The 27,227-nt window shown below is 41.2% G+C and overlaps 1 protein-coding gene across 2 annotated transcripts in view; it reads left to right on the top strand.

Moving 5' to 3' along the window:
* Window positions 1–8,577: 8,577 nt before the first annotated feature.
* ANO10 (anoctamin 10) overlaps window positions 8,578–27,227 on the top strand; it is a 235,783-nt gene continuing 217,133 nt past the window's right edge. Inside the window, exons 1-4 of one of the 2 annotated variants that reach the window (XM_007193467.2) lie at window positions 8,578–8,735; window positions 17,174–17,326; window positions 23,843–24,040; window positions 25,185–25,319. In XM_007193467.2, coding sequence (XP_007193529.2) covers window positions 17,188–17,326; window positions 23,843–24,040; window positions 25,185–25,319 — 472 coding nt within the window. In that variant the 5' untranslated portion in view covers window positions 8,578–8,735; window positions 17,174–17,187. Of the gene's footprint in view, window positions 8,790–17,173; window positions 17,327–23,842; window positions 24,041–25,184; window positions 25,320–27,227 lie in introns of both variants that reach the window. The other variant, XM_057555504.1, reaches the window with a different exon arrangement.

Raw genomic sequence — 27,227 nt, 5'->3', positions numbered from 1 at the left:
ATGGAGTGCATCCTTTAACACAAAAGTACAAGACAATATAATTATACTAATTACAAGATAATGAAAAATATTAAATTCATCGTATATAACCATTACTGTTGTGGTCTGTTAAAGGGACACAAACTAAAAGTTACTTGATAGGCGTGTTCTTTCAATCCTGTGTGTATACTCTATAACTACTTCTGTACCCTTAGAGATGATGTTTCACTTAAATCTGGAGACTTTTGTGAATGTAGATTATGCACCAAAGGACTCCCTAGGCCCTGTTAATGACCCTTGTAGCAGATGCAGACATAACCCACCTATATCCCCTCACGGCTGTCCTAGGGCCAGCACTGCATCTGGTAGCCTGAGGGTGCCTCTGGTGCTCCCAACAGAAACTTTAGCCAAAATACCAGAGAAGTATTCCAGCCAGCAGTCCTCAGCCAGCTCCCTCATCCATCAGGCAGGAAACTGCAGTGTGTTCTCCACTGGCTCCCAGAGTTGCCCGGGAGTTTCAGCCCCTTCTACCCACAGAGCCACCTGCTTGACCACACCCCCTGCATTCCCCGCCTCCCTCCTTCACTCCCCCACCTGTGCTCCCTGGCTTTCCTCCCAAATAAACTGCTTGCTGTGAATCCTTGTCTCAGGGTCTGCTTCTGGGGAAATCCACACGAAGACAACACTGATTTGGGTTTATGTTTTTTGCTTATTTGTTTGTTAAGCATTCACCACATGAAAATATTTACCTCTCACACACTGGGCTCCTCAAAAAGAAGGTGTCAGAGCTTCCAAATTATAGGAACAAAATAAACCAAAACTATAAGTCACATCAAGTCAAAGACCTTCAAAACATTCCCTTTTTCTATTTCATCTATTTCTTATCCCATTCTATTTCTACAGGTTAAAGGACTATATTTACTTTATAAAAGTCAGAATTCATTTTCGTCTATGGACTTAGGTGTACTGGACAATACTTAAATAGAGAGTAATATCTGTAGCGTATATTGGAAGACATCAGATGAAAGGATTTTAAATTATGTCCGGTATACATGATAGAAGACAAAGAGATGGGTAGGGCTTTCCAGGGTTCAGAGCACCAACGTTTGACATGAGTGATGAGCCACAGTGGGGGCTCAAGTTAGCCTTAGGCTCAGAAACTTTTGCTTGCCATGAAGGAAGTAGATGCCAGCGACAAGGTGTCCTAAATGATGCATGATGGGTTCAGGACCCCTGTCTCGTGGTGGGACCAAAGTGATCATTTTTGCCGCACTCATGCCCAGGAAGACCATAATTGGCAGCAGCATCATGTTTGAGCCCTCACCATGAATGACTCCTCCTTCCTTCCCTTACTTCCTCATCTACCTTCTGCCCAGCTCCATGGACTGCTCCTTGTTTCCCTATTGCGTGCTTTGCTCTCCTGCCTCTGTACCTTTGCTCATGTCTTCCTTCTTCCTAAATGCCTGTCTACTCCTCCACTCCCCACCCCCTGCCCAACTCACACATGTCCCCATCTCCTTTCATTGAAGCCACCTTGGGTGTCACATCTGCCATCGATCCTCCCAGCAGTCCCTCCAACTCTGAGTAATTTATCCCTCCTCTGATCTCCTATAGTACATTTATTTTTCCTGCTCTACCTGCAGTTGACACTTGAACAATACAGGTTTGAACTTCACAGGTCCACTTACATGCAATTTTTCCCCAATAAATATGTACTGCCATACTACACTATCTGGTTGGTTGAATCTGCAGATACCGAACCACGGATACAGAGGGCCCACTGTAAAGCTGTTCACAGATTTTTGACTGCTGGTGGCCGTTGACCCCTAACCCCAGCATTGTTCAAGGATCAACTGCATTCTTTATATTATAATTGTGTGTGTAGGCGCCTTGCTCCCCTACACGTGTAAGCTCAGTGAGTGGTCACCAGTGGGGAATGCATGAGTAAGGGAATGCAGGAATTTTGAAAGTCACTGGATGGAACTGGAGTGTTTGGGGTTTTAGATTTTTTGGTCTGTCTTAATTTTCACTGTTTTTGGTGAGTGGGGATGTGTGAAGAAGTAAACAAGATTCTAGGTAAAGGAAAAACGTGAATATACACACATATCCAACCGTTGTGCATATTTGTGTTTGTGGATGGATGGATAGATAGATAGATAGATAGATAGATAGATAGATAGATAGATAGATAGAAAATCTCCAGGAAACTCAAAATAAGCTGGTTTCCTCTGGCGAGAGAAACTGACTGGTTAGGGCATAGGGAGAGAGACCTACTTTGCACTGCCTACTCTCGTATAGTTTTTTACTTTTGTACTAGTATTTTTGTACTAGTTTTTACTTTTGTGTTATCTAGTTTAACTTTTTTTTTTTTTAACTAAAAGACATGTAAAGAAGAAATCCAGTAATCTTTTGTCCTCTTATAAAGTGTGTGTAACTCTGAGGTTTGGCTATATGTGCAGGCTGTAGGATATACTTCCATTGGGAAAACTCATGAGTTGGGCTGGTAGCAAGGCTACTCCTAATTGTTGGGAGATAATTCTACAGGGGTGTGTGTCTGCATATCTTCTGAGTAAAGGCGCTGACATGTTTGTTGCAAACTAGCTTTTTGAAGGATGTTTGCATAGCAAATGGCCTTGAGATAGAGCTGGTTTCTCCCTGTGGAGCAGAGGGCAGACCTGTTTTCTGTCGAGGATAATAAAGATAATGTCTCCCTCAGGGGTCAAGGTTGAGCAGGCTTGCTACCAGCCCCTTAGAAGTCCACGGTTACCTAAACTCAGAGTTTCTTAGCTATGATGCAAACCTGATGAGTGTGTAGAATCCACTTGGGCTGCTCCATATGCTCCCGTGGGACTTGGGGACAAGGGGAGCTGACACAAACGTGGAGCTCAGCCTCACGTGCAATGAGTAATAAAGTCCTCTGTCTCTGACCCAGGAGTCTCTTGTCTTCTGTTGGCATCTATGAAACTGATGAGCTAACTTACTAGCTCACAAGTATGGTAAGATGTCATAGCATTTGTAGTTCTTGACACTAATGATATAGATTTTGATAGTTGAAAACACTCATCTTAATCAAAATCTAATATTTAGGATGAGCAGTTCTCCTCAGGTGAGCAATTTCATAGAGGAATTCTGTTACTTCAATGGCTTTATTCCAGGAGTGTGTTAGATACACAGAAGACACAGAAAAGACCCATGAGCCATTTAGCCTGCTCCCTGCTAAGACAAGAAATTGAAATAATTGTGTCCTTGGTTACTAGGCAGATGTCAAATGGTCATTTCTCTACGTTATAGGTTTCCGGTAAAAATACAGTGGAAATAAAACAACACTTCCCCCAGGATATTCAAAATACTTATATGATACTTCATCTACTCTAGCAAATAGGTGCTTGTATTCAACACTTACAGGAAGGATGGAAACAGTTTATATATTTCTTTCTAGGAGGATGAGATAAGTCTTTCAATATGTGAAAGTAAATTTCTGTTTTTCATTTTTAGGTATCAAAATGGAAAACATCAAAACAATTTTTTGTTTAAGTCACCAGTCTATGATTTTTTGTTTGTTTGTTTTATAGGAACCAGAACTGACTAAAACACTCATCTTTGACAAAACGAGGAGACACTGAAGCTCCAAACCATACAAAACTGATGGCAGTGGTCCCCAGGGCAGTGAGGATAAGTAGGGACACTGGCAGAAGTGGAGAGAGTGCACCCATGTCATGAGAGCAGATCTCAGATGGGGCTGGTGGATACTCCAAGGTAAAGGGCTCAGGGTAGACGGTGCACAAAGCCAAATCCCAGCTAGAGGAGTGGCATGCAGAGAATAAAGGTCGAAGCAAAGAGGGCAGCTCTCAGTGAGGACACAGGCAGAAAAAACGTATATTTGCAGGAAGCAGCCTGCCAGCGAACAGGGAGAGGGGAGGACCGCAGTGTAAGCAGCCCTCCAGCTGCCTATTTTTTCACTGATGAGAAGTGAAGGCTGAATCAATTCACTCACTTAATACTGAGCCATAAGAAAAACTCCTTCCAGCCAGGAACCTGCACCCTACCAATATCTACATCCTGCAAGTAGTTCACGTGAGAGAAGGTGAGACAGAAGATGAAACATGAACCGGTAGCACTTCAAAAAGAAGTGAAAGGCCTTAAAAAGTAAAAGAAAAATAGTCTTTTTCAATAAAAAGGAAATACTTATTTAAAAGAGAAAATTTTCTCAAGTTTTAGAACTAAGGGCAAATTCAGAATTTAGAGCAATTCTTCAGTTTTACCTACAACATGCCAATGGGAAGAAAATTTTGTGAGAAAAATATCTTATTAGGCTTTGGATATTTGTTATGATTGTTATAATTCCCTATTGAAAAACTGTCTCATAAAATGCACACTGCTTGCTTGGCTTTTTGTCACTCACCTAGTGAAATAAACCACATGTAAGATCTTTAAAAAAAAAAAAAGAAAGGAAGAAAAGGAAGGAAGGAAGGAAAGGAAGGAAGGAAAGGAAGAAAAAAAGGCATCAAAGAATTGAAGGAAAACTGGAAGCAGTCCATGAAAGAACAGACACTAAAGAAAACCCAGTAAGGGCCATGGAGAGCAGGAATGAAAATAGCAAAATAGAGTTTAAAAGGATTAGAGAGAGTAGGTTACACTTAAATAGGGAGATCAGAGTAGGACTCATTGAGGAAATGACATCTTGAACAAAGTCTTAGGGGAGTGAAGGAGTAAGCTGTTCTCTAGGAAAGAGTGAGCACCTTAATGTCGGATATAAGACAAGAAGGAAGGAAGGAAAATTATAATGGTTTTCAGATTATGTGACTGTAAAATTGGAGATCCTAATGGAATAAACCACTTATAAACTGAAAAGATTTTATTCAGGGTATAAAATTAATATGCATAAATTCATGTTCATATAACAGGCAACAACCAAATAGAAGCTATAGTGGAAGAAAAGATCTCATTTACACTAGCAATGAGAAAGGTAAATTACCTAGGAATAAACTTCATAAGAAATGGGCAAGATTTATATGAAGAGGTGCTAGGTATAGGGGTTGGAAGCCTAAAAATAGCATCAGTTTCCCTTGTTAGATGCACTCACTTGAGATCAGGTAGGTGGGAGTTAAGAAACCATCCTCCTGTGGCTCCCGGCCTTGCTACTGGAGAGGAAGGGTGTGGTTTCTTTGCAGCTAGTTCCCGTCTTTATTCTCAAGCTTCCTGGGTGTCAAGAAGCAGCAGTGGTTGTGGCAGCTTCCTGATCTAACTCTGAGATCCTAGGATCACAAGATAAGGTGTCCGTTCTCCACATTCAGCCAGTGGCTCTGGCTCCAGCCCTGGCATGGATCAAGTAGCCTCAAAAGTAGCAGCTCCCATGGTGGACCAGTTCAGCAATGTTGCTCCCTCCAAGATATACGCCTACAAGTGCATTTCCAGCACTTCCCGATGATTCGATAAGGACTTAATTCCCTTTATTAAATCTCTTCCTGTGTAAAATACACAGAGTGATTTCTGTCTTCCGTACTGAAACTGGTCTGACATATTTGATATTGGAAGTGGTTGCAGAAATCAGGCCCTCAAGATGAGAATCTGGGATTGGATCTGACCTGGCTAGGTTTGAAGATAATGGTGAACTTGCCACCAGGGGAAAATGGGATACTGCAAATCTAGGGCATGCAGTGGAAAAAGTTCTGTAATCACCTGTGGTTGCCTGGAATGAACAGTTTACTGAAGCCAAGGAGGCTTCAGTGGCTGCCCTACCGGATAGCTATGATGGAATGAGGGATTCAAGAACTTTTGGGATGGGTTGGCCTTTTCTGACTGTATTGGAGAGTTTAAAGAAAGAAAATGATATATTGTGAAAGTCCAAAAATACAGAAGTAAATTTAATTATGGTAACAGTGGCATTTAAAATCAGTTGGGGAAAGACGGATTATTTAGTAATTGAGGTTGGGCAAATGTGTAGCTATCAAGATATCAAAGTTGGATCCACTCTACTTAACTCACATCAAAACAAATTCCTGAAGGGTCAGATTTTTAAAGGAAAAAAGCAAAATCATGAAACATTAAGAAGAAACCATGGAAGGATTTTCAAAGTAATCTAAGAGAGGTGAAGTCCTTTCTAAGTCTAATATACCCAAAAGTAGTAAATAGTAAAACAAAAGCTTGATAAAAATTGACCAATTAGAAATGAAAAAGGTCTGCATGGCCAAAGAAACAAAACAAACAAAAAAAGCAACCCAACAAACAAAAAATAAGCCAGTAAAACAGCGTAAGAAAAGTCAAAAGACATGACAAACTGAAAAAAAGTTTTGACATTTATTTCTAAGAAAAGGACCATTCTTACTATTATATAAAGTGTTTCTATATCCAATAGAAAAGTGGACAAAATACATAAATAGATAATTCATGGCAAATGAAATACAAATGTGCTTTATCACTCATAATAAGAGAAATACAAATAAAAACATTTTTTTTCATTTATTAAATTGATCAGTTCCAGTTCTGGCTGAAATGGACTATGTCTACTGCAGCCTATGTCCACCACAGATGACTATTAAAACCTCTGGACAAAATATGAAAAAAAGGCTACTGCAAGCTGGAGAAAGGGGTGAAAACTCCCGATTGCTTTTTCTTTTCTCTAGTCTTGTCCTGAGGCCAGTCTCAGTCACAGAGCTTCACTGCTATAGTACAGTGACATGGATAACTAGACCCTGGTAGAAAACTTGTCCCTCTGGTCAGAGGAAATGGGAAAAAGGACACTTGTTGTGCAGAGTATGGGGAGAATCGCTGTTGTCTTTTCTCTCTTTCCCCTCAATATTGCCCCGAGGGCAGCCCCAGTTGCACAGAGCATCACAACAGATATAAAGTGTGGCAGACTCCAGGAGAACCCTATCTCTCTGGCCAGCAGAACTGGAAAAAGGGGGTTTTGGGTGCCAGAGATTATGAAGGAAATGCCCAAAAGGAGAGTGAGGCAAAAGGGAATCCTTAATTCTGTGTAGTGGTTTGTTACACAGCAATAGCTAACTGACACAGGAATCCATGTCATTAACTGAAGTCTGCCCTTTGTGTTGTCCAACAGCTAATTTGTCATAGTTAACACAAAGTTTTAATGTGCTAATTGTGGAGATGAAAGGAGACCATCTGTGTGAAACTCATTTTTAACATTTCCATTCAATCTTTTTTCCAATCCTTCCAGTCATATAAATATCAGAAGATGACATTATATGGAGGGATGGCCATAAATTCAAGGAATGAGAAGTTAGGAAGAGTGCAATTAAAAAACAAAAATGTACTGAGTAATCAATGTCTAAACCTGCTGAAGCTCATAAACAATTTGTCCAGATTTTCAGGAGAGAAAGAACTTCTGGCCATACCCATGATGGCCACAGGGGAACCGGCCAATAACGTTGTGAGCTGCTATGACAGGCATCTAGAAAGATCAACAAAGGGCCCCTCGCAAGTAATTAGGCTTCTGTGCCTTGCCCCTGGTCTCCCTGTCTCCTGTCTTGAGTCTGGAAGACACAGAGAAGGGGCAGAGGATGGAAAAGCAGACACGGCTTTTCTGGAGTTGTAGGACCTCGAGGCATCTGTCTGGACTGAACTGCGTGTACGGAAGGAGAAAGGGTTCATGCATTGTTTTCTTTCATTCCTTTGAGTTATTGCATGCCTACTGTGACTCTAACGCTGTTCTAGGCACTGGGGATGTATCAGTGGACAAGACAGACAAAAATCCCTGCCCTTGTGAAGCTTACATTCTAGGGAAAGACTGACAATAAACATAATAATATAAAACGTTAGAAGGTGATGAGTGCTGCGGACAAAAGACATATGCTAAGGTAAGATAGTGGGGTAGGGAGGAGAGCAGGTTTTAAATAGGATGGTCAGAAAGGGCCTCAGTGAGAAGGTGAGATTGGGTTCCCGCTTCCCGTGAGGGAAGGGAGGAAATAAATCATCTCCTTAATTAACGAAGAGCTTGCAAGGCAGAGGGAACACATTCCCAGGGCACAGATCCCGAGGTGGGCGGTGGGCCAGGGGTGTCTGGTGAGCTCTGGGCAGAACACGTAGACTAATGTAGCTAGGGCGGAGAAAAAGGGAGAGTAAGAGGTTTTCTGAGAGGTAGTGGGAGGCGGGGCTAGGAGACCCTATAGACCTCTGTAAGGTATTTGCTTCATTGGATATGAAGTTTTAATAATATATTGGAATTGGGTTTTTCACTGCCTGAAAGTGAATTACAACTAAAATGAGACTTGTTCTTATATTTGAAAGTGACAAGAAATTTGGATTCTGGACCTTAAGAGACGGAAAAGAGGAAAATGTGAACGGGCATATTTCTTTGCACGTCGCCCTCCCATACTCTCGGAGTGACAGCCCAGCCCCGCGAGGCCCCGCCTCTCCGCCGTGGTGCCGCCCCCATGCGGAGTGACAGCCCATAAGGCACGCCTCTTCCTTAGCAGTCTCCGCTTTCACTCCCGGCGACAGCCCGACTAGGCCAGTCTAGCGTTTCGCTGGAGCAGCCTGGTCTCTGCCGGGAGTGACTCACCGCTAAGCCCCGCCCCCGCCCGGTGCGACCCAGAGCTAAGCCCCGCCTCCCCCACCGCGGCCCCGCCCCCGCCTGCGTGCGATCGCGTCTCGGCCCCGCCCTGCACGCCCAGCGCTAGGTGGTGCCCGCCCGGCAGGCCGCCGCTCGCCTACGGCTGTGAGAGTCGCGCGCCCGGCCTGGGGGACTAGCTGGCTCTCGGGCCCGCCCCCGAAGACGTGGAGTGCTGTGGCGGCCGGTGAGTGGGGGAGGGGACCTCGGACCCCCTCGCTCTCGGCGGCGCAGAGCCTGGGTCAGTGCAGGTGGTTGGGTCCGGGCTGTCGGGCGGCGGCGCGACGCTTCCAGGGACTCCTCCCGGCCGCCGCCCTTCCTTTCCGGGGTACCTCCCGGGGTTGGCAATCCCGGGAATGGGAAAGTAGGACCGGGAGGGAGGCCGAGGTTGGGTGTCGTTCGGGTGGGAGCGGCAGTCGCAGGTGGAAGCTGCAGAGGGCCGAGGTTGGTCTGAGGGTGGAGGGTTGATAGAAGAAACGTGGTGAAGCTGAAATCTGGTGGCTGGTGGAGTCAGGATGCGAGGGCTTGGGGGGCTCCAGAGCAACGGGGAATGAGATGAGTGGGGGTGGAGTCGACGAAGCCTAGTGAAGGGCATTTGAGGGAAGGACCAGCTCACGGGGGCCCATGATTCACGCTTCCCCAACTGTCCGGAGAGCCTGGAGCTTCGGGTTGTCTCGGAACGGGCGTGACCCGAGTGAGCTTGCGGGGTTGTGCTCTCACATCGGGGTGATCGGGTTTCCAGGCTTACGACTGGGACACCGTACAGCTTAAGTATTAGATGAAAGTCAGGGGCAATGCCTGGGACAGAAACGTGGCTGGAAGGGGTGCTTCTCCTATGGAATGCTTCTAAGTTCCCTGGAGCCTTGGCAGCGCGCCAGCGTTGGTGCGGCGCTGTCTTCTGTAAAACCCTATTCCGGCAGCCCAGACGGTGTATGGAGGTCCCACACAAAGTTCAGAGTTGAGGTTTTTATTCAGACTCAAAAGCAGTCGTATCACATTCCCTTAAATCCTGCGGAGTTTTAATTTTAAAAATATCTAATCCTGTGGGGTTTTTTTTTTTAAATTAAATCTTTCTTATCTGGCTACTTTGAATTTTAAGTCCCACCGAGCTAGAGAACTAGATGTTTTCTAAGAGCCCATTCTGTGAGTATGATAAACAGTTTTAAATTAACTGTGGAAAGTAGATCGTATCTATTCTGACCAGTTATTGCTGAAAGAATTGTAGAATTGCAGATGAAGAATGAAATTGAAAAGATTTAAACTAATGGAAAGGGATAGAAAAGTCCTGGTAAATTGGAGACTGTGTGTGCTTAAAAAAACAAAAAACAAACTCAGTGAAACTTTTTTTCATTGTTAAGAGAACTTGGAAGATAGAGAAAAGTATAAGAATGAAAATGAAAACTCCATGTAATTTCACCAACCCTAACATTTTTGTGCAATTCTTCTTAATTCTTTTTGTATTTTTTTTGTGTATCTAAATGTACACATTACATAGTTGGGGTCATATTGTTGTATTACTTTGTATTTTGCTTTTTTTCCCTTTGTATTTTTAGCATTTTCCTGGATTATTAAAAATTCTCCCTAAACATCTTTTTAAATGGTGATATGTTCATCATGTGAATTCATTCTTTTATCACATATCAGCATTTCAGCTGTGTGCCAGGTCCTGTGCTTGGGGAGGAGATTCATTGTTGCTCTAGGTTTTCAGACATTATTCCAGCTCGAATAAGCAAAATCTTGGCAGTGTCTGGGGTACCGAGTGTAGAAAGAGAGTATGAGTGCAGCATCTAATCAGGCCTGGACCTGGGCTGCTGTGGCGAGGCTGTCTTCATTGTGGCGTGTCTCATCTCTCCTACACCTTCCTGTGGAGTCCTGAGGCCACGAGGTTCCTAGGTATGTTCCTCAGGGAATGGGCCTCACCAGCTCCCCTACATTGTGGGTGTCACTGAGAAACTCTTCAGTGAGGGTGCATGTGTGCAGTGCTGATGTTTCATTCTCAGATCTGCCCTCATCTTAGGTGACTCTGAGAGACAGCTGCCCTAGGTCTCAAGGAGGACTGTCCCACAATTGCTCTCATAATTAACTGCCTCTAAGTTGTCTTATACCTTGGAGGGGACATCCGGAGGGGTCCTGTCCCTTCTAACACTGGCCATTAAAATTGCAAGTTTTCTCCTAGGAAATCCCGCTCATCTTCCTGCTTGATCAGTGTGGCCCTTCATTTTTCTCTCACTGATGTGTTCCTATTCTGCCTTATGACTGAGAGTAATTTTGTCATTTTGGATTGTGTTTCTCCTTGAGTCTGAAATAAGGTGATTCCTAAAGACAGCCTTACGCGTTTACTTATTAGTCTTTGAATTTATGATAATTCCATTGATGTTTTTTCTTTACCCAAACTCAGGAAGAGAATAAAGGGTCCATTATTCTTTTTCTGAACCGTGATAAAATATGTGAACCACCCCCCTCCATGGTTGGACTCCCAGTGAGTTTCTTTTCATATGTGCATTTCAACCACCAAGGTCAGGATTTAACTCTTACTATAGGCAGGTGATTCCAATAGCTAATGTAAGAGCCACAGGGATCCAGATCCTTTGTAGGTAGGTCTCCTTTAGCCCTGTGTGCAATTCAATACGTGATTAAGAAGAACAGAGTTTGAGATGGCTATCTACTGATCCTGTGCCCAGGGCATATGGGACCTAACTGCTCTGTGCTTTACAGTTATTCCTGGCTGCTGGCCTGGCTGACAGTCTGGATAAAAGGGGGAAATTGGCTGTGGTAGCAGAAATCATTCTACCCTCTAGTGCCCAGGAAGTCTGTGTGTTGAATCATTGCTTGTTTTCAGATCAGCCCCAGCAGGAACCGTGAGGCCCTCTGCTGTGTCCACGCTTAAAGTCCTCATGTCCCCCCAGGTGGTATTTTGGTCCCATGTACTAGTCTAGTGTGCATGGTAATGGTGGAGCCAGCCTCTGTTAAGACCCTCCAGTGAAAGTGGATTGCAGAACTCAGGTTAGCCCATGCTGCCATGAGGCTTCTTATTTTCACCACCTTACACTTGGTATTCACGCCGTTGGGCCAGCCAACGTGAAGAGGTGGGATTGGAGCAGGCCTGGATTGCGCTGGTCGGTGAACTGCAAGAGTGATGTTGCATGCAGAACACGGAGAGGGGCAGGAATCCCCCAAGGAGAGGCCATCCCCAGAGGTGTTACTGTACAGTGATGGAAATTCCCTGAGCAGAGGACACAAGAAGGAGGGCACAGGATTTCAGGAACGGGAACACGGGCAGCGTAAGAGAGGTTCCTGCCACTTAGGTCACCCAGCCTGTAAGTACACTGTGGCCCAGTGGATGGCACGAGTGTGAAGCAGCTGAAAACAAGCAGTGTTGACACTTCCAAGAGCATCTTATATACTGGAGCCTTGAAGGGGTTGAGGCTTACCAGGCTCCACTGAACTGCTCAGAGCAGAACCCAAGCAACACTGACACTTGTGTTAGTCTATGAGACTCTAACAAGTGAAAGCACACGGCTACACAGCTGTGGCGAGGCCAGCGTTACTTTTGATGGTGAGACTATAAATTGGCTAAGTTGAAAAAAAAGGGGAAAAAAGGTCTTTTGCATACGGTATGGTGTCATTCAAAGAGCATTGGATTTCAGTCTTATCTCTGTCACACTGGTTGTGTGACTTTGGGTTTTATTAACATGAAATAGTGTGGTCTTGGGACTAATTGACCCCTAAGCCTCCTTCTGCTCTAAAAATTCTCTCCTAGTCCAACTTCTGCGCTGCTTTTGCCAGTCTCCTGGATAGGACGTGCCTAGGTACCGAGTCCTTTCATTCTATATGCCGTTAACTTTTACCCAAAACTAAGCAAAACAATCTTTGAAGCTAGGCGACTTCTTGCGTACAAAGTTAGTATGTTTTTAATCTGAGGAATAAAGCAAAATGTTATCTTGTATTAGGTAATTTAAAAAGTATCATTTGGTCTATACTACAGTGTATATTTTACACTTACTGTTGAAAGTGTGAGGCTTCTATTTTACGAACATAGAAGCCATTTTTTTCTAATCATAAGAAATACCTGCTCACTAAAATTCAAATCAAAAAGAAAAATGTAAAGAAGAAAATAAAACTCATCGTAAATCCTACTACCTAGAAATGGCAATGGAGAAATATATCTGACTAATCACTGATGGAATTTTTATTAAACACACATACCTACACCGTGACTAACACGAGTGTGTGTAATACACTCTTATATCACATGTGATGAATACATATGTATACACAAATGTGGTTAAGGATGTGAGCTCTGGCATCAAGCTGCCTGGTTTTGAAGCCTAGCTTCCCTGCTTGCGACTGCATGATGTGGACAAGCTACTTCTTTCACCTCAGTTTTCTCATCTGTAAGATGGAAACATTAAAGTTCCTTCTTCATGGGGTTGCTCTGAGAAATGAATGAGTTAATTCACATAAAAATGTGTAGCCCGTGCTTTGATGCAGTAAATCCTCAGCAAATGTTAGCTAGTGTTGTCATTTTGATATTACTATGGATGATATATATTCATAAATGGGGTCATACTTTACATTTTTACCTTATAATGTGTTATGAAACATTCTCCATGTTAATGTAATTGGATCTGTATCCTAGTATTAATGGTTCTTTTGTATAGTTATACTTTATTTAGCCAGTATCTTATTGTTTGACTTCATAGGAAAGAAAGGAAAGACAGAAAAAAAGCTGTAATGAACATTTATGTACATTTTTGATTTTATTATATGCTTGGTATAAATTCCGAGAACTAACATTGTTCTGTTGAATGGTATGAGTATTTAATATTGTTTTTCAGATTGCTACTCTGCTTTCTGGGAAGGTGGTATCAAATCACAACATCTGGCAGCAATGTGTGAAAATGCCCAGTTTTCTACTCCCGTGCCAGACCTGGGTTCTGTCCATCTTTCAACAAATCTGAAAAGGGAAAAATAACTCATTGTTACTTTGCATTTCTTTCTTAGTAACTTTGAACATCTTTTCAAGTGTGTATTTCTTCTTTGTGACTTGTGATTTTAGTTTTTTGTATTTTTTGTTATTGATTTGTAAGAACTCTTCGTATATCAGAGATTGCGACATTTTTGTCTGTAATATATTGGAAGTCTTGTTAAGGTTGTGCTTTGAGTAATGAAAGGCATACAGTATCTCAAATAAGAATAAATCAATGAGCAAGTATTTACTTTGAGTTTCTAGATAATGCTCATATACATGTTGAGAATTGGAACCTGCCTTACTTTCTCAGAAAGATTGTTTTATGACCTGGTAATTGTGAATAATTCTCACTCACATTAGGCAATGCATAAAGGCTAAAAAATTTTGACCTTAGATGCCTGTGCACATATGCTCTGTTGAGCCCTGTATTGTCCCCTTAACCTCACCATTCCTTCCATCTTTGCTATTTGCTAACTCACAGCCATTCTTCCCATGTCCCAGGTTAGAAACCTTGGAATCATCTGGGTATCTTTTCCAAATTGCAGGCTGTCCCATTCTCAGCCTCCTTTCTCAGGCTGCCCCAAGCCCTCGGGTTACTGCAGTTATACTGTTATACTTAGCCCTGTGTTAGAATGATTTGATGCACACCTGCTTCTCAAAAGTAAGATGTAGACCTTATTTACTTTTGTATCTTCAGACTCCATCATGGCCTGGCTCATAATAAGCACATGATTAATGTTTGTTGTATTTGATATTTCTATGTAAAAGATGATGATGGTAAGCCTCTGTAGTCTACTGGTAGATTAACATTTTCCCCCAACTTTTTTTTTTAAATTAATTAATTTATTTTTGGCTGCATTGGGTCTTTGCTGCTGCATGCGGGCTTTCTCTAGTTGCGGCGAGCGGGGGCTACTCTTCGTTGCGTTGTGCAGGCTTCTCATTGCGGTGGCTTCTCTTGTTGTGGAGCACGGGCTATAGGTGTGCGGGCTTCAGTAGTTGTAGTGTGCAGGCTCAGTAGTTGTGGCTCGTGGGCTCCAGAGCGCAGACTCAGTAGTTGTGGCACACGGGCTCAGTAGTTGTGGCTCGCAGGCTCTAGAGCACAGGCTCAGTAGTTGTGGTGCACAGGCTTAGTTGCTCCGTGGCATGTGGGATCTTCCCAGACCAGGGCTCGAACCCGTGTCTCCTGCATTGGCAGGCGGATCCTTAACCACTGCACCACCAGGGAAGCCTCCCCCCAACTTTTTGTTATGAAAAATTTCAGAAGTTCAGGGGAGTTGAAAGAATACCATGAAGAACGCCCCCTAAACTTACCTGTTGAGATTTCTATCACTCTGACACATAGCCAATCCTCTGCTCAGAAACCCCCAGTGACTCCTTATTGGCTGTCAGGTAAGATGTAAATGGCAGCATACTTTCTCAAATGGTCGTAGCTTACAAACATGTTACCACTCTGCTCTGGTCGGGCCTTTACTCTCACTTCATTGATAACTTTTGCACATGGAGTGTTCTGAGTTCCCATAGCTTTAATGGCTATCTGTTACCATTCTTTCATTCTTTATAATTCCTGATTATATCATTAGCTATTTGGAGGTGAGAACTCGGTCCTATTTTTTTTTTTTTAACATCTTTATTGGAGTATAATTGCTTTACAATGGTGTGTTAGTTTCTGCTGTATAACAAAGAGAATCAGCTATACATATACATATATCCCCATATCCCCTCCCTCTTGCATCTCCCACCCTCCCCATCCCACCCCTCTAGGTGGTCACAAAGCACCGAGCTGATCTCCCTGTGCCATGCAGCTGCTTCCCACTAGCTATCTATTTTACATTTGGTAGTGTATATACGTCCATGCCACTCTCTCACTTCGTCCCAGCTTACCCTTCCCCTTCCCTGTGTCGTCAAGTCCATTCTCTAAGTCTGCGTCTTTATTCCTGCCCTACTCCTAGGTTCATCAGAACCTTTTTTTTTTTAGATTCCATATATATGTGTTAGCATACGGTATTTGCTTTTCTCTTTCTGACTTACTTCACTCTGTATGACAGACTCTAGGTCCATCCACCTCACTACAAATAACTCAATTTCGTTTCTTTTCATGGCTGAGTAATACTCCATTGTATATATGTGCCACATCTTCTTTATCCGTTCATCTGTCGATGGACACTTAGGTTGCTTCCATGTCCTGACTGTTGTACATAGTGCTGCAATGAACATTGTGGTACATGACTCTTTTTGAATTATGGTTTTCTCAGGGTATATGCCCGGTAGTGGGATTGCTGGGTCATATGGTAGTTCTATTTTTAGTTTTTTAAGGAACCTCCATACTGTTCTCCATAGTGGCTGTATCAATTTACATTCCCACCAACAGTGTAAGAGGGTCCCCTTTTCTCCACACCCTCTCCAGCATTTATTGTTTGTAGATTTTTTGATGATGGGCCTATTTTGTAGTTGGTCCTATTTTGACCTGGCTTCCCTCATAGATCCTAGCCTGGGGAGTTTGCTTTGGCTGATACCTTGAAATAGCATTCCTGATATATTTGTAGTATTATTTGAATCCAGCATTGATTTATAACACCAGTATTGCCCCAAACAAAACTTATACTCTGTTAGAGAAACACAGAGCTTATCAGTCCAGGCCAAACAAGCTGGATCTGTTTGATCAGCTTGCTGAAAGATTGTGATTTCCCCCAAAGAAAGGAAAGATGTTCAGTGTTGTTGGTCATTCCTTTTGTGATTGTTCCCAAGAATTGATTTGCACTTCTACTTTGGAGTCATTAAAACTTACATTAAGTACAAAGTTAGAATAAATGAGTCTAAAGTCTGAAAATTGCCCCTGTTGAGAATCATGGAGTTAGAGAGGTCCACATGAGAAACATTTTCGAGGGAGGCCATCAGGCCTTAGTGACCGATGCCATTTGGGGTTTCCAGGTTGACTCCATTATCTTCCCACCTTGGTGACAGAGATAAAGATGACATCCCTGAGAAAGTTAGGGACCCTGGGAAGGGAAGCTGATGCTGGGGACATCAACTCCATACAGAAGCATGAAATTGGGCTGTGTCAATTCCCTGCCCATAATGAATTGGTGATTCCCATTGTTTGTTGGACAAGGCCCAGTTAATTTGTAATAATCAGGGGCCTTCATTAGCTACCAGCTCCCATCCTCCCTTCCCCTAACACATAGTTAATGCTCCAGCTGTACCTACTCACTTGTATTTCTCTGAGTCTCTTGGCTATTTTTCATCATTGTTTTATAGGGAAACACTATTTCCTCTGCCTAGAATGCCATCCGTTGTTGATCTAGCAAACTCCTATTCATTCTTCCAAATCCTGTTCAGGTCACACCCTTTGTAAATACTTTCTTAGTCCTCTTGTGTGAGCACATATTACACTGTTATCCTTCACTTACCTGAATGTACCCCCTGCCGCATTCTGAGCTGCTTACGGATACTACTGGTGTTTCCCTCGTTTTTGTATAGGGCCTGGCTCGCACAGGTGCTGTGAACCATTGAGTGAGCCTGTCATGTAACCCATCTGGCTCGTGAGAAATTTTCTTCTGTCCAGGAAGCCAGAATTAGGTTTAATTAAGAGAAAATACAAATACAGTCTATATTTATTTTTCCCATTATAACCCATGTTTGCTTTTTATTTTCAGCAAGTTTGTCAAAGATGAAGGTGACCTTGTCAGCTCTGGATACTCATGAGAGCTCTTTCACGCCTCTGGTTGTCATAGAACTTGCTCAGGATGTCAAGGAAGAAACCAAAGACTGGCTGAAAAACAGAATTATCGGTAGAAAGAAAGATGGAGGTGAGTAAAATAAATATCAGTCAGATTTAGTCATGCCAGTGAGTAAAACTGTATTTTCAAATGTGTTTCACAGTCTTTTAATTGATATATTTTTAAAATTCATGTTCATTTCTTTGCTCTTTATTATTTATCTAGGACTTGAAAGGAGGTCTTAAATCAACATTAGATTGTAAGTCTCTCTTAGACCGTAAGCAACGTGAGTGATTTTGTTCGCAGCTATAAACTCTGTGCCTCTGTACAGTGCCTGGTGCATAGTAGGTGCTTAATAAATATTTGTCAAATGAATGAATATCTTTGAGTATTCCTTCTGTGTTTGTTATGGTGCTAAGGGAGAGAGAAGCACACTTCTGCCTGCAAGGATGTTACTGTCAGGGTAAAGAGACTGAACGCTAGTTCCAGGAAATTGAAGGAACAGGAAAAAAAGCTAAGGAAAAAGCTGTTACAAAATACTGCATGATACTTAAAAAAAATCGTTATGTATACTTGCTGTGGAAGTAAAGGGGGTCTTCCCTGGTGGTCCAGTGGGTGAGAATCTTTCTTCCAATGCAGGGGATGCGGGTTCGATCTCTGGTCGGGGAACTAAGATCCCACGTGCTGCAGGGCAGCTAACCCTGCGTGCCGCAACTACTGAGCCCACATGCCACAACAAGTGAGCCCGCATGCTGCAACTAGAGAGCCCACATACTCTGGAGCCCATGCGCCACGACTACAGAGCCCACGTGCTCTGGAGCCCGTGCGCTACAACTTGAGAGCCCATGCGCTCTGGAGTCTGTGTGCCACAACTAGAGAGCCTGTGTGCTGCAACTACCGAGCCTGCATGCCACAACTAGAGAGAAGCCCGCACGCTGCAACAAAAGATCCCACGTGCTGCAACTAAGACCCAATGCGGCCAAAAATAAATAAATATTTTTTTTAAAAAAGAGAGAAGATGATAATTACCAATAGGAAGAATGAGGTATGTAACATTACTACAGTTTCTACAGATATTAAAAGGAAAATAAGGATGTATAATGAAAAAAAAAAGAAAGTAAAGGAAAGGAAGAGGTGACACTTGGTGATGCTTTTCGGGGTGGTAAGGGATGACTTTATAGAAGAAGCCAAAGGTTAGCCCTCTCCTGTAGGGCACAAAAAGGGGGCTAGATCTGGGTAAGAGGGTGGAGGGAGTTTTACATGAGCAGACACTTCATAAAACTACACAAAACAACCCCTAAAACTTCACTAAGTCTCGAAACACTGGACAAAATGTAAATAAGACTCTTTAAAAAAACGATTTTGACTGTAAATGGAAATGCCTTCTTAAAAATAAAACTTTGAGTCAAAGTGGAATTTTTAATTTTTTTCAAACAATTGAACCGAAAAAAAAAAACCTTTAAAAACAAGAATACTTGCTTGCTGAAATCTGAGGTGTTTCACTGGACTGGAGTCTTTTCTTTAAAATCCCTGTGGTGGGATTTCCCTGGTGGCACAGTGGTTAAGAATCCACCTGCCAGTGCAGGAGACACAGGTTCAAGCCCTGGTCCAGGAAGATACCACATGCCTTGGAGCAACTAAGCCTGTGTGCCACAACTACTAAGCCTGCGCTCTAGAGCCCTCAAGCCACAGCTACTGAGCCTGCGCACCTAGAGCCCGTGCTCTGCAACAAGAGAAGCCACCACAATGAGAAGCCCCCGCACCACAGCGAAGAGTAGCCCCGACTCGCTGCAACTAGAGAACGCCTGCGTGCAGCAACGAAGACCCAACACAGCCAAAAATAAATAAATAAATAAATTCAAAAAATAAATAAAAAATAAAATCCCTGTGGTTAAGAACATCTGTAGTGTCTTAGGGTGAGAGACACCAGTGTATTCCCAGTCGTCTTCTCTGCTCTTTGTGTGGCTTTAGCAAGGACACATGAGGATGGGGAGGGGATGGGCATCCTCCTACAATGCTGGGGCAGTCATAAAAGAACATTCCAAAAAAGTATTCTGGATCTTTCCAGGTAAAGGTATTTAACACTCAATATTTACTTTTATTCTCTTACAAACTCCTATTAAAATGACAGTAAAAGGATCTTTTAAAAAAAGACCTAAGTCCACATTGACAAGAAAGGAGAAGATATAACAGCAGCACCATTCTGGAAGCGAGAAAACAGGTGATGAGTAGTGAGTCACTTCTCAGAGTTGAGAAATCCAGAGCTCAAGCTGGCAGGGGAGAAAACTGAGATACAATTTGGTTTACACTGCAAAATATTCCTAAAGACTCAGGAATTAGTGACATTAGGGGCATATAGAGGTAGAAATAAAAATGGTACCAATAAAAAAAAAAAAAGAATTGGCTGAGATCTGTTTAAGAAATAGTCTGATCCCTAGGTCTCTTCTGTATTCTACCACCCCAGCAGAAGTCTCTGTTATTCTCTGGAGAGGGTCAGATGCATGGATTTTGGCATGGGGGCTTTATGTACAGTTGGTAACAGATTCTGTACTGAAAATGAGATAATTAATTGAATATTGTTACCCCTGTCCTCCATCCCACCAGTCTCATACCTAATTAAGTTTCCACAATGTAATCATCTCGGAAGGAGATTTGAATAATCTTTCCTTGAGGAATCTGAGCAACTCAAGACAAAATAAAGGTGCAGAAATCAAGAGTTGCCCATGGAAAGTAACCTGGCCAGACTACCTTGCATTAAAGGCCATCTTTGATGAGTTCCATCTAAACCTTCAGAACTTCTGTTCCACTTCTTAGAACTGCTTTCTTAAACATGAGCTTATTACAAAAGATCGCCAAATATCTGAGGAAAATCCCTAACGTGAAAGAGAAAGCTAAAAAAGATAAAAGAAAACCATGCAGGAGAAAACCAAAAGAGTATTAAAAACTCAATTCTCAGCATTATGAGAAGACAAACCACCTACACATCAAGAGTAGGATATTATAAAATAATCATTTAGAAAAAAAGCAGCTCATAAAATGAAAGTATGAGAGCAAAATTTAAAAACTCAGTAAAAGGGTTAGAAGAAAATTTTGACAGAACCTCCCAGAAAGTAGAGCAAAAAGGTAAAGAGTTGGAAAATCTAAGAGAAAAAAATAGGGAAATTAGAGGACTAGTCCAGGAGGTACACCTCTGAATAAAAGGAGTTCTAAAAAGGGAAGAGAGAAAAAGGAGAGGAAGAAATCATCAAAGAGAAACTCAGGGCTGATGTGTGCTTTTTCAGATTGAAAGGGCCCATGCAATGCCCAGCACTGTGGCTGAAAATGGCATATCACTGGAAGGTTTCAGAAGCCTGGGGACAGGGAAGATACTACAAACTTCCAGAAAAAAGAAAATAGGTCAGAAACACTGGAAGCTAGAAGGCAGTGGTATAATATCTTCATTTCTGAAGGAAAATGATTTCAGTCCAGAATTCTAAACCCACCCAGCTGTCAACAAGGTGTGAGGGCAGAGTGAAGAGAGATTTCTCTAAGAAGATAATGTTAACAGGCTATCTGTCTTGGCAGTGTATTGAGGGAAGACTTAAATAATTGGCAGAGCTTGGGGGATTGAATTAGCAATAAGTATGTAATAAACCAAGCACATGATAAGACAAGATACCAATTTTGGGGAAAATGGTAAGTTGTAGGGAAGGAAAATCATAGCATGTTGTAAGGCTCAACTATAAAGTATGTAGTCATAATAATGAAAATACTGTTGATGGGATGAAAAGGATGATATGACGATATTGTGAGAATGTGGTGATGGAAAGGGTGGGTGGAAATGTTGAAGGTGGGTTGGAAAGAGAGCTAAATCCTCATTTGCCAAGGTTTAAACAAAAATAAATAGCTCTATAAGCATGTTGTTTGGTGCCATGAAAAGAAATCACAAAGGAATCACCTGAACAAGTTGAAAGTCATTGCCTTGGTGGGGGGGGGCGGTGGGGGGGATGGGGACTACTCTTTTTCAGAACAAGATGTTGACAGATGTTTCTCTGTGAGGGTTATATACCCTTTTATACTCCCCTAGTGATGTCTCAGAGTGCCTTTCCCCACTCACTCCGTGTCAGTTTGTGTCGTCCAAGCAAGAGATGCCAAACGGGATTATTTTATTTTATTAAAAAATTTTAAAAATCTTTATTTATTTATTTTTGGCTGTGTTGGGTCTTCATTGCTGCATGTGGGCTTTCTCTAGTTGCAGCGAGCGAGGGCTACTCTTCGTTGCAGTGCGCGGGCTTCTCATTGCTGTGGCTTCTCTTGTTGTGGAGCACGGGCTCCAGGCACATGGGCTTCAGCAGTTGTGGCTCGCGGGCTCTAGAGCACAGGCTCAGTAGTTGTGGCGCACGGGCTTAGTTGCTCCGCGGCACGAGGGATCTTCCTGGACCAGGGATCAAACCCATGTTCCCTGCATTGGCAGGCAGATTCTTATCCACTGCACCACCAGGGAAGCCCACCAAATGGGATTTAATGCACAGGAGGTTTGTTGAGGGGAACATCTGTAGAAAGATAAAGGGAGAAGGAGCAGGCTTAGACATTGAGAGCCTTCAGACTTTGGTGTAGGTCTAACACTTCAGAAAGGAGAGAGGGAAGAAGGAGGCTTGGATAGGAAGAGCCTCAGACTACAGCACGGTTCTGAGAACGTATGAGCCAGGCCCAACATTGCCCTTTAAAGGAAACGCATGTTGAGCAGGAATGGCCTCATTCCAGTGTCCCCTGCGTGTTCAGCCTGTGGCTGGGAGCAGCTGGGGGAGCATGGTCTAGGTGTGAGGGTGCTGTGCCCAAACGGGGGCATCAGGAGGCTGCAGTCAACTCTGCTCCTCACAGCAGATTCTTTTGATGGGAGATCTGGGTGGAGCAGGGCACTTCCATGGCTACCATACCCCTAACCTAGTTTTTAACCCTACTTTTGATTTTTGCAGTGTGAGAAGTGAAAAGTAGCGTATTGGTGTTGGGTTTTTTTTTTTTTTTTTTAAATTAAACAGAGCACCCAAATGGATTTATTCAGCTGACTTTTGTTTTATAGCAACATTTTCTGAAGAGGTGACTCATGGACAATGACTCTTGAAGAAATTCTGTTACAGGAACAAAGGACAGATTTCTTAGGTCAAAAAAACCGCACGTAATGCCCTACTCTTGGAGACTTAAAATGCAAATAAACATAAAATACATTTTGAGTAATTTCACAATAAAGACATCTGTTCAACTTTGTTTGACACAATTTTTCGATGGTATTTAATCACAGGTCCCCTTTTCCCATGCAGCATCTAGTATGGGTCATCGAATATGCTTTGGGAAACACTACTGAGGTAACATTTAAGAAGAGTGGAACTTGAGAAGGGAAAATAGAAAACATACATGCAAATCAATGTGATAACTTACAGATAGGTTTGCAATTCGTATATAAAATACAACCAAAGTCCAAAGCACTAGCCCTTAATAGCAGCCAAATTAGCAGGACTCACTTTCAGAGAACATGGAGTTAAAATTCTTAACTGTGTGCATTTCCAAAATGCTGCTTCTCAAAAACACTAGGCTAAAGCCCTATCCATGGAAGAGAAGAATCATACACGTTTTTTTCTCTCTCCTTACACACACACATTGCATTTATTTTAATATGAATGACATTAAGGATTTTATATTTAAGAGACATTTGTGTTTTCTTTAAATTGAATATATCTTTTATATATATATCTTTTATTATATTTTATTTATATCTTTTATTGATTTTTTATTAAAGTCTTTAGTACCTCTGTTGTAAATTACCTAAATAATAGTGCCATAGTACGTTAATCTGTTAATCCTTTGGGTAAGTGAAATATAAATTCTGCTCATTATCCTGTTACCATCTGATTAGTATTTTTATAATTCCTGTCAATTCTCTAGAGAGGATAAATAGTAAAGAAATAAATGTACCTTAAAAAGTTTGATGTAAGTAGAAATTAAAATTAGGAAAAAAATTCCTTTTTCTCCATAACATTTTAAGTGAAATAATTCCATATACAGTATCAAATCACAATATCTACTCTTAACATTTTGTGAATCTGTTTAAGAAAAATACCTTTAAACCTAATTGCATGTATTTATGGGGAAAATCATTGAAAAATTATTTTGCTCTTTATTATTTAGTATTTAACATTCACAAAATCTGTTGTAGTCCAATGTAATTGTGTTACACTTGCAGCATTTTTATTGGGATATTTTATTTCAAATTAATTTTCTTAAATTTTGGTATTTTATTTTTATATTAAACTATATCCTTTTGCTCCATATTTTTACTGAGAGCTAATAAACATTCGATTCTTGTCTCATATTTACTTCTAATTTGAGCAACTGACAAGCCACTTATTATTACATTTTCCAGTTTCGGCATTTATTTCCAAAAGCTATAAAGAACTGCCATCCCCAGCTTACTTATATTTCTTATTTATTTGGAAGATAGGTTTAAATTGTTAATATAATTTATTTGCCTTCTACCAAACTAGGAACATAATATTTATTTAGAAGGCTTTCATTTTTGAAACTTTTATGTTTATCTCTTTCTAAGATTGTGCTCATCTTTTGTTTCTGAAGGTGCTCAGCTGTTGTTTAGACCGTTGTTAAATAAATATGAGAAAGAAACACTAGAAAATCAGAACTTGTATCTTGTCGGCGCCTCCAGGATTAGATTGTTACTGGGGGCAGAAGCAGTGGGATTGGTGAAAGAGTGCAGTGATAACACCATGAGAGCCTTCATGTATGGAACACGACACAACTTCAAAGGTTTTGATGGTGAGTTCCAAGATGGCTTCTACCAGAATCAATTTATCAAAAAGAAGTTTTTGATGACTAGATCAGGGGTCAGCAAACTTTTTCAGTAAAGGGCCTGATAGTAAATATTTTAGGCTGTGTGGACGATATGATCTGTCGCAATTATTCAACACTGCCACTGCAGAGCAAAAGCAGCCTTCAGCCATAGGAAGTGAACGGGTAAGGCTGTGTTCCAGTAGAATTTTATTTATCCAAGCAGGTGGGGTCAGATTTGGGGTTGCAGATTTACTTTGTAACCCCTAGAATAGATGAACATAAACTAGGATGACACATGTAACTTAGATTATTCTACTTCTTAGAATGGTGAATGTTCACTGGATCAATACAAATAAGAAACATAGTAGTATTCCAGTGTCCTATAATCCCCTATTCTGATTCTGTTCTGGCTTCAGAGGGGGTTCCGGAAGAGAATGGTTTCTGGAAAGAACTGAGAAAGCCAGTGTGGCTATGTTATCAGAGTGGGAGTTTGCTTTCAGAACCAAACTGGTCCCTTTGAGGGCTTTCAGAGTTAGAAGATGTGATTTTGACTTCTTCAGACTCACTCACTCTGGATTTTTATATATTAGTAAATAAATGATCAAGGTGAAATTCACCTCATTTGAGAGGATTCACCTGTCAAGAAACAACACGTATTTTCTTATCAGACTTTCTTCTCCCTCATTTATGGGAGGGATGTTCAACTGCAGAAGGGAATGGCCTGGGCTTGAGAGTTTGAAGGAGGAGAATTTGCCTTGTAGGCAAATTTCAGTTCCATCCCTAGTTAAAAATACTGTTAGAATTAAAGAATGTATTGCCTTCAGCTCATTGGTATTAAATGAGATCAAGCAAGTGTCTGCCATTTGGATGTTTGTACCATATTATAGAATGATTAGTATAATAATTAAAGAATTATATATTATATGAAGGCATTACAGAATATTTTTATTCTTATAAAATATCTAAGGAGCTTTATGTTCTATTTAATTTGCCAGTTTTATACTTTGCTTACTCATGTTTATTATTTATTGTCTATATCATTATTTCATAATCCCAGGTTATTTGAATATTATTAATTTTATTTTGGCTATTACTGAGAAAATAACTGTAAATCTTTGTTTTATTTTAGATGATAATGATGATTTCCTCACCATGGCAGAACGTCAATTCATCATCAAACATGAACTTGAAAGTCTTAGAGCCAGAGATGAAAAAATGATCCCTGGTTACCCCCAGGCAAAGTTGTACCCAGGAAAATCATTATGTAAGTCATTGTATCAACCAGCTTCATGAATATACATTCTAATGCAATTATTTTTCCTTAGTAGACATAAATAACAAATTACAGAGGCTTTTTTTCCCCTCTTACTGAAGAACTTAACGCAACTTTACAATAACTTATTTTTTAATAGTCATATCTTTTGCCTTTAGACCTTAATTGTATTGCACCTTTAGATCAATTTATTTGTTCTTTACGGTTCTCTGCTTCTTATTTACAAGGTCTCACAGCATTCAGTAAGCTTAAAATTCAGCGTGAACATATTTGCATATTACTCAGTTAAAATTAGCAAAGCTTACCTTATACCCAAACCTTGTAGTATAATGAAAATCTGTGGAGGAATAAAAACCAGAGACACGGTCTTTTCCTGAAGCTCTCTTCCCATCTCCTCTCATCTCACTGGGTATGAACACACACAAACATAGAAAGGCTTAAGAAGATTCACAGTGTGACATAATAGCTGAATGCAAATTAGCAGTTTGTAACTTTCTGATTTTGTGTAATTCCATTTGAACGAAAATACTAGTTTGCAGACTTAAAGTATTTACTACAATGTGTAATTCCAAATTTGCCTCAAACCGGATAATGGCAAGGCTCAGAGCATTTTTGCTGCCTAAAATATTCTTTACACATAGAAGTTTCTGTGTCCCCTAGTCTGGTTTCCTTCAAATAGTCAGTGTCATCCAGGAGGACAGATGCCCAAGAGTCAGTCCATATTCAAATCTTCTCACTTGTCACCAAATATATTTTAGATCTGGTTTGTTGAAACCAAGATCCAATCATAGATCACCCATTTTGTTTGGTTATTATATCTCTTAAGTCTCTCTTTTTTTCTATTGTGATGAAGTACATATAACATATGTTATATATGATTTTTTAAAATAAATTTATTTATTTATTTATTTTTGGCTGCGTTGGGTCTTCGTTGCTGCATGCGGGCTTTCCCTAGTTGCAGTGAGTCGGGGCTACTCTTCATTGCGGTGTGCAGGCTTCTCATTGTGGTGGCTTCTTTTGTTGCGGAGCACGGGCTCTAGGCACGCGGGCTTCAGTAGTTGTGGCACATGGGCTCAGTAGTTGTGGCTCGTGGGCTCTAGAGCGCAGGCTCAGTAGTTGTGGTTCACAGGCTTAGTTGCTCTGCAGCATGTGGGATCTTCCCAGACCAGGGCTCAAACCTGTGTCCCCTGCATTGGAAGGCAGATTCTTAACCACTGCACCACCAGGGAAGTCCCTATATATGATTTTTAAGTGTACAGTTCAGTGGTATTAAATACATTCATAAAGTTTTACAATCATCATCACCATCCATCTCCATAGCTCTTTCCATCTTGTAAAACTGAAACTCTGTACCCATTAAGCAATCACTGTCCCTTCTCGCCTAAGTTTTGAAATCAGGAAGTTTTGTGTTTCTTTTTCGAGATTGTTTTGGCTATTTGAGGTTCCATGAAATTCCATATGAATTTTAAGATGGGTTTTTTTATTTTTGCAAAAGACATTATTGGGAGTTTGATAGGGATTGCATTGAATCTGTAGATTGCTTTGGATAGTATTGACATCTTAACAAGATTAAGTCCCATGAATGTGGGATGTGTTTCAATTTCTTTATGTTTTCTTTAGTTTCTTTTAGCATTGTTTTATAGTTTTTATTGTACAAGTCTTTTACCTCCATAGTTAATTCCTAAGTATTTTATTCTTTATGATGCTATTAGAAATGGAATTTTTTTCATAATTACCTTTCCAGATAGTTCATTGTTAGTGTATAGAGATGCAACTGATTTTTTCTGTGTTGACTTTGTATCCTGCTACTTTGCTGACTTCATTTATTAGCTTTGACAGTATTTCTGTGGAAATTTTAGGGTTTTCTACATATAAGATGATATCATCTGTGAACAGGGA

This window comes from Balaenoptera acutorostrata, chromosome 10 (assembly GCF_949987535.1).
Source record: "Balaenoptera acutorostrata chromosome 10, mBalAcu1.1, whole genome shotgun sequence".
Lineage (NCBI taxonomy): Eukaryota > Metazoa > Chordata > Mammalia > Artiodactyla > Balaenopteridae > Balaenoptera > Balaenoptera acutorostrata.
Note: the sequence above shows the minus strand (reverse complement) of the source record. Positions and strands in the feature narration are given on the sequence as shown.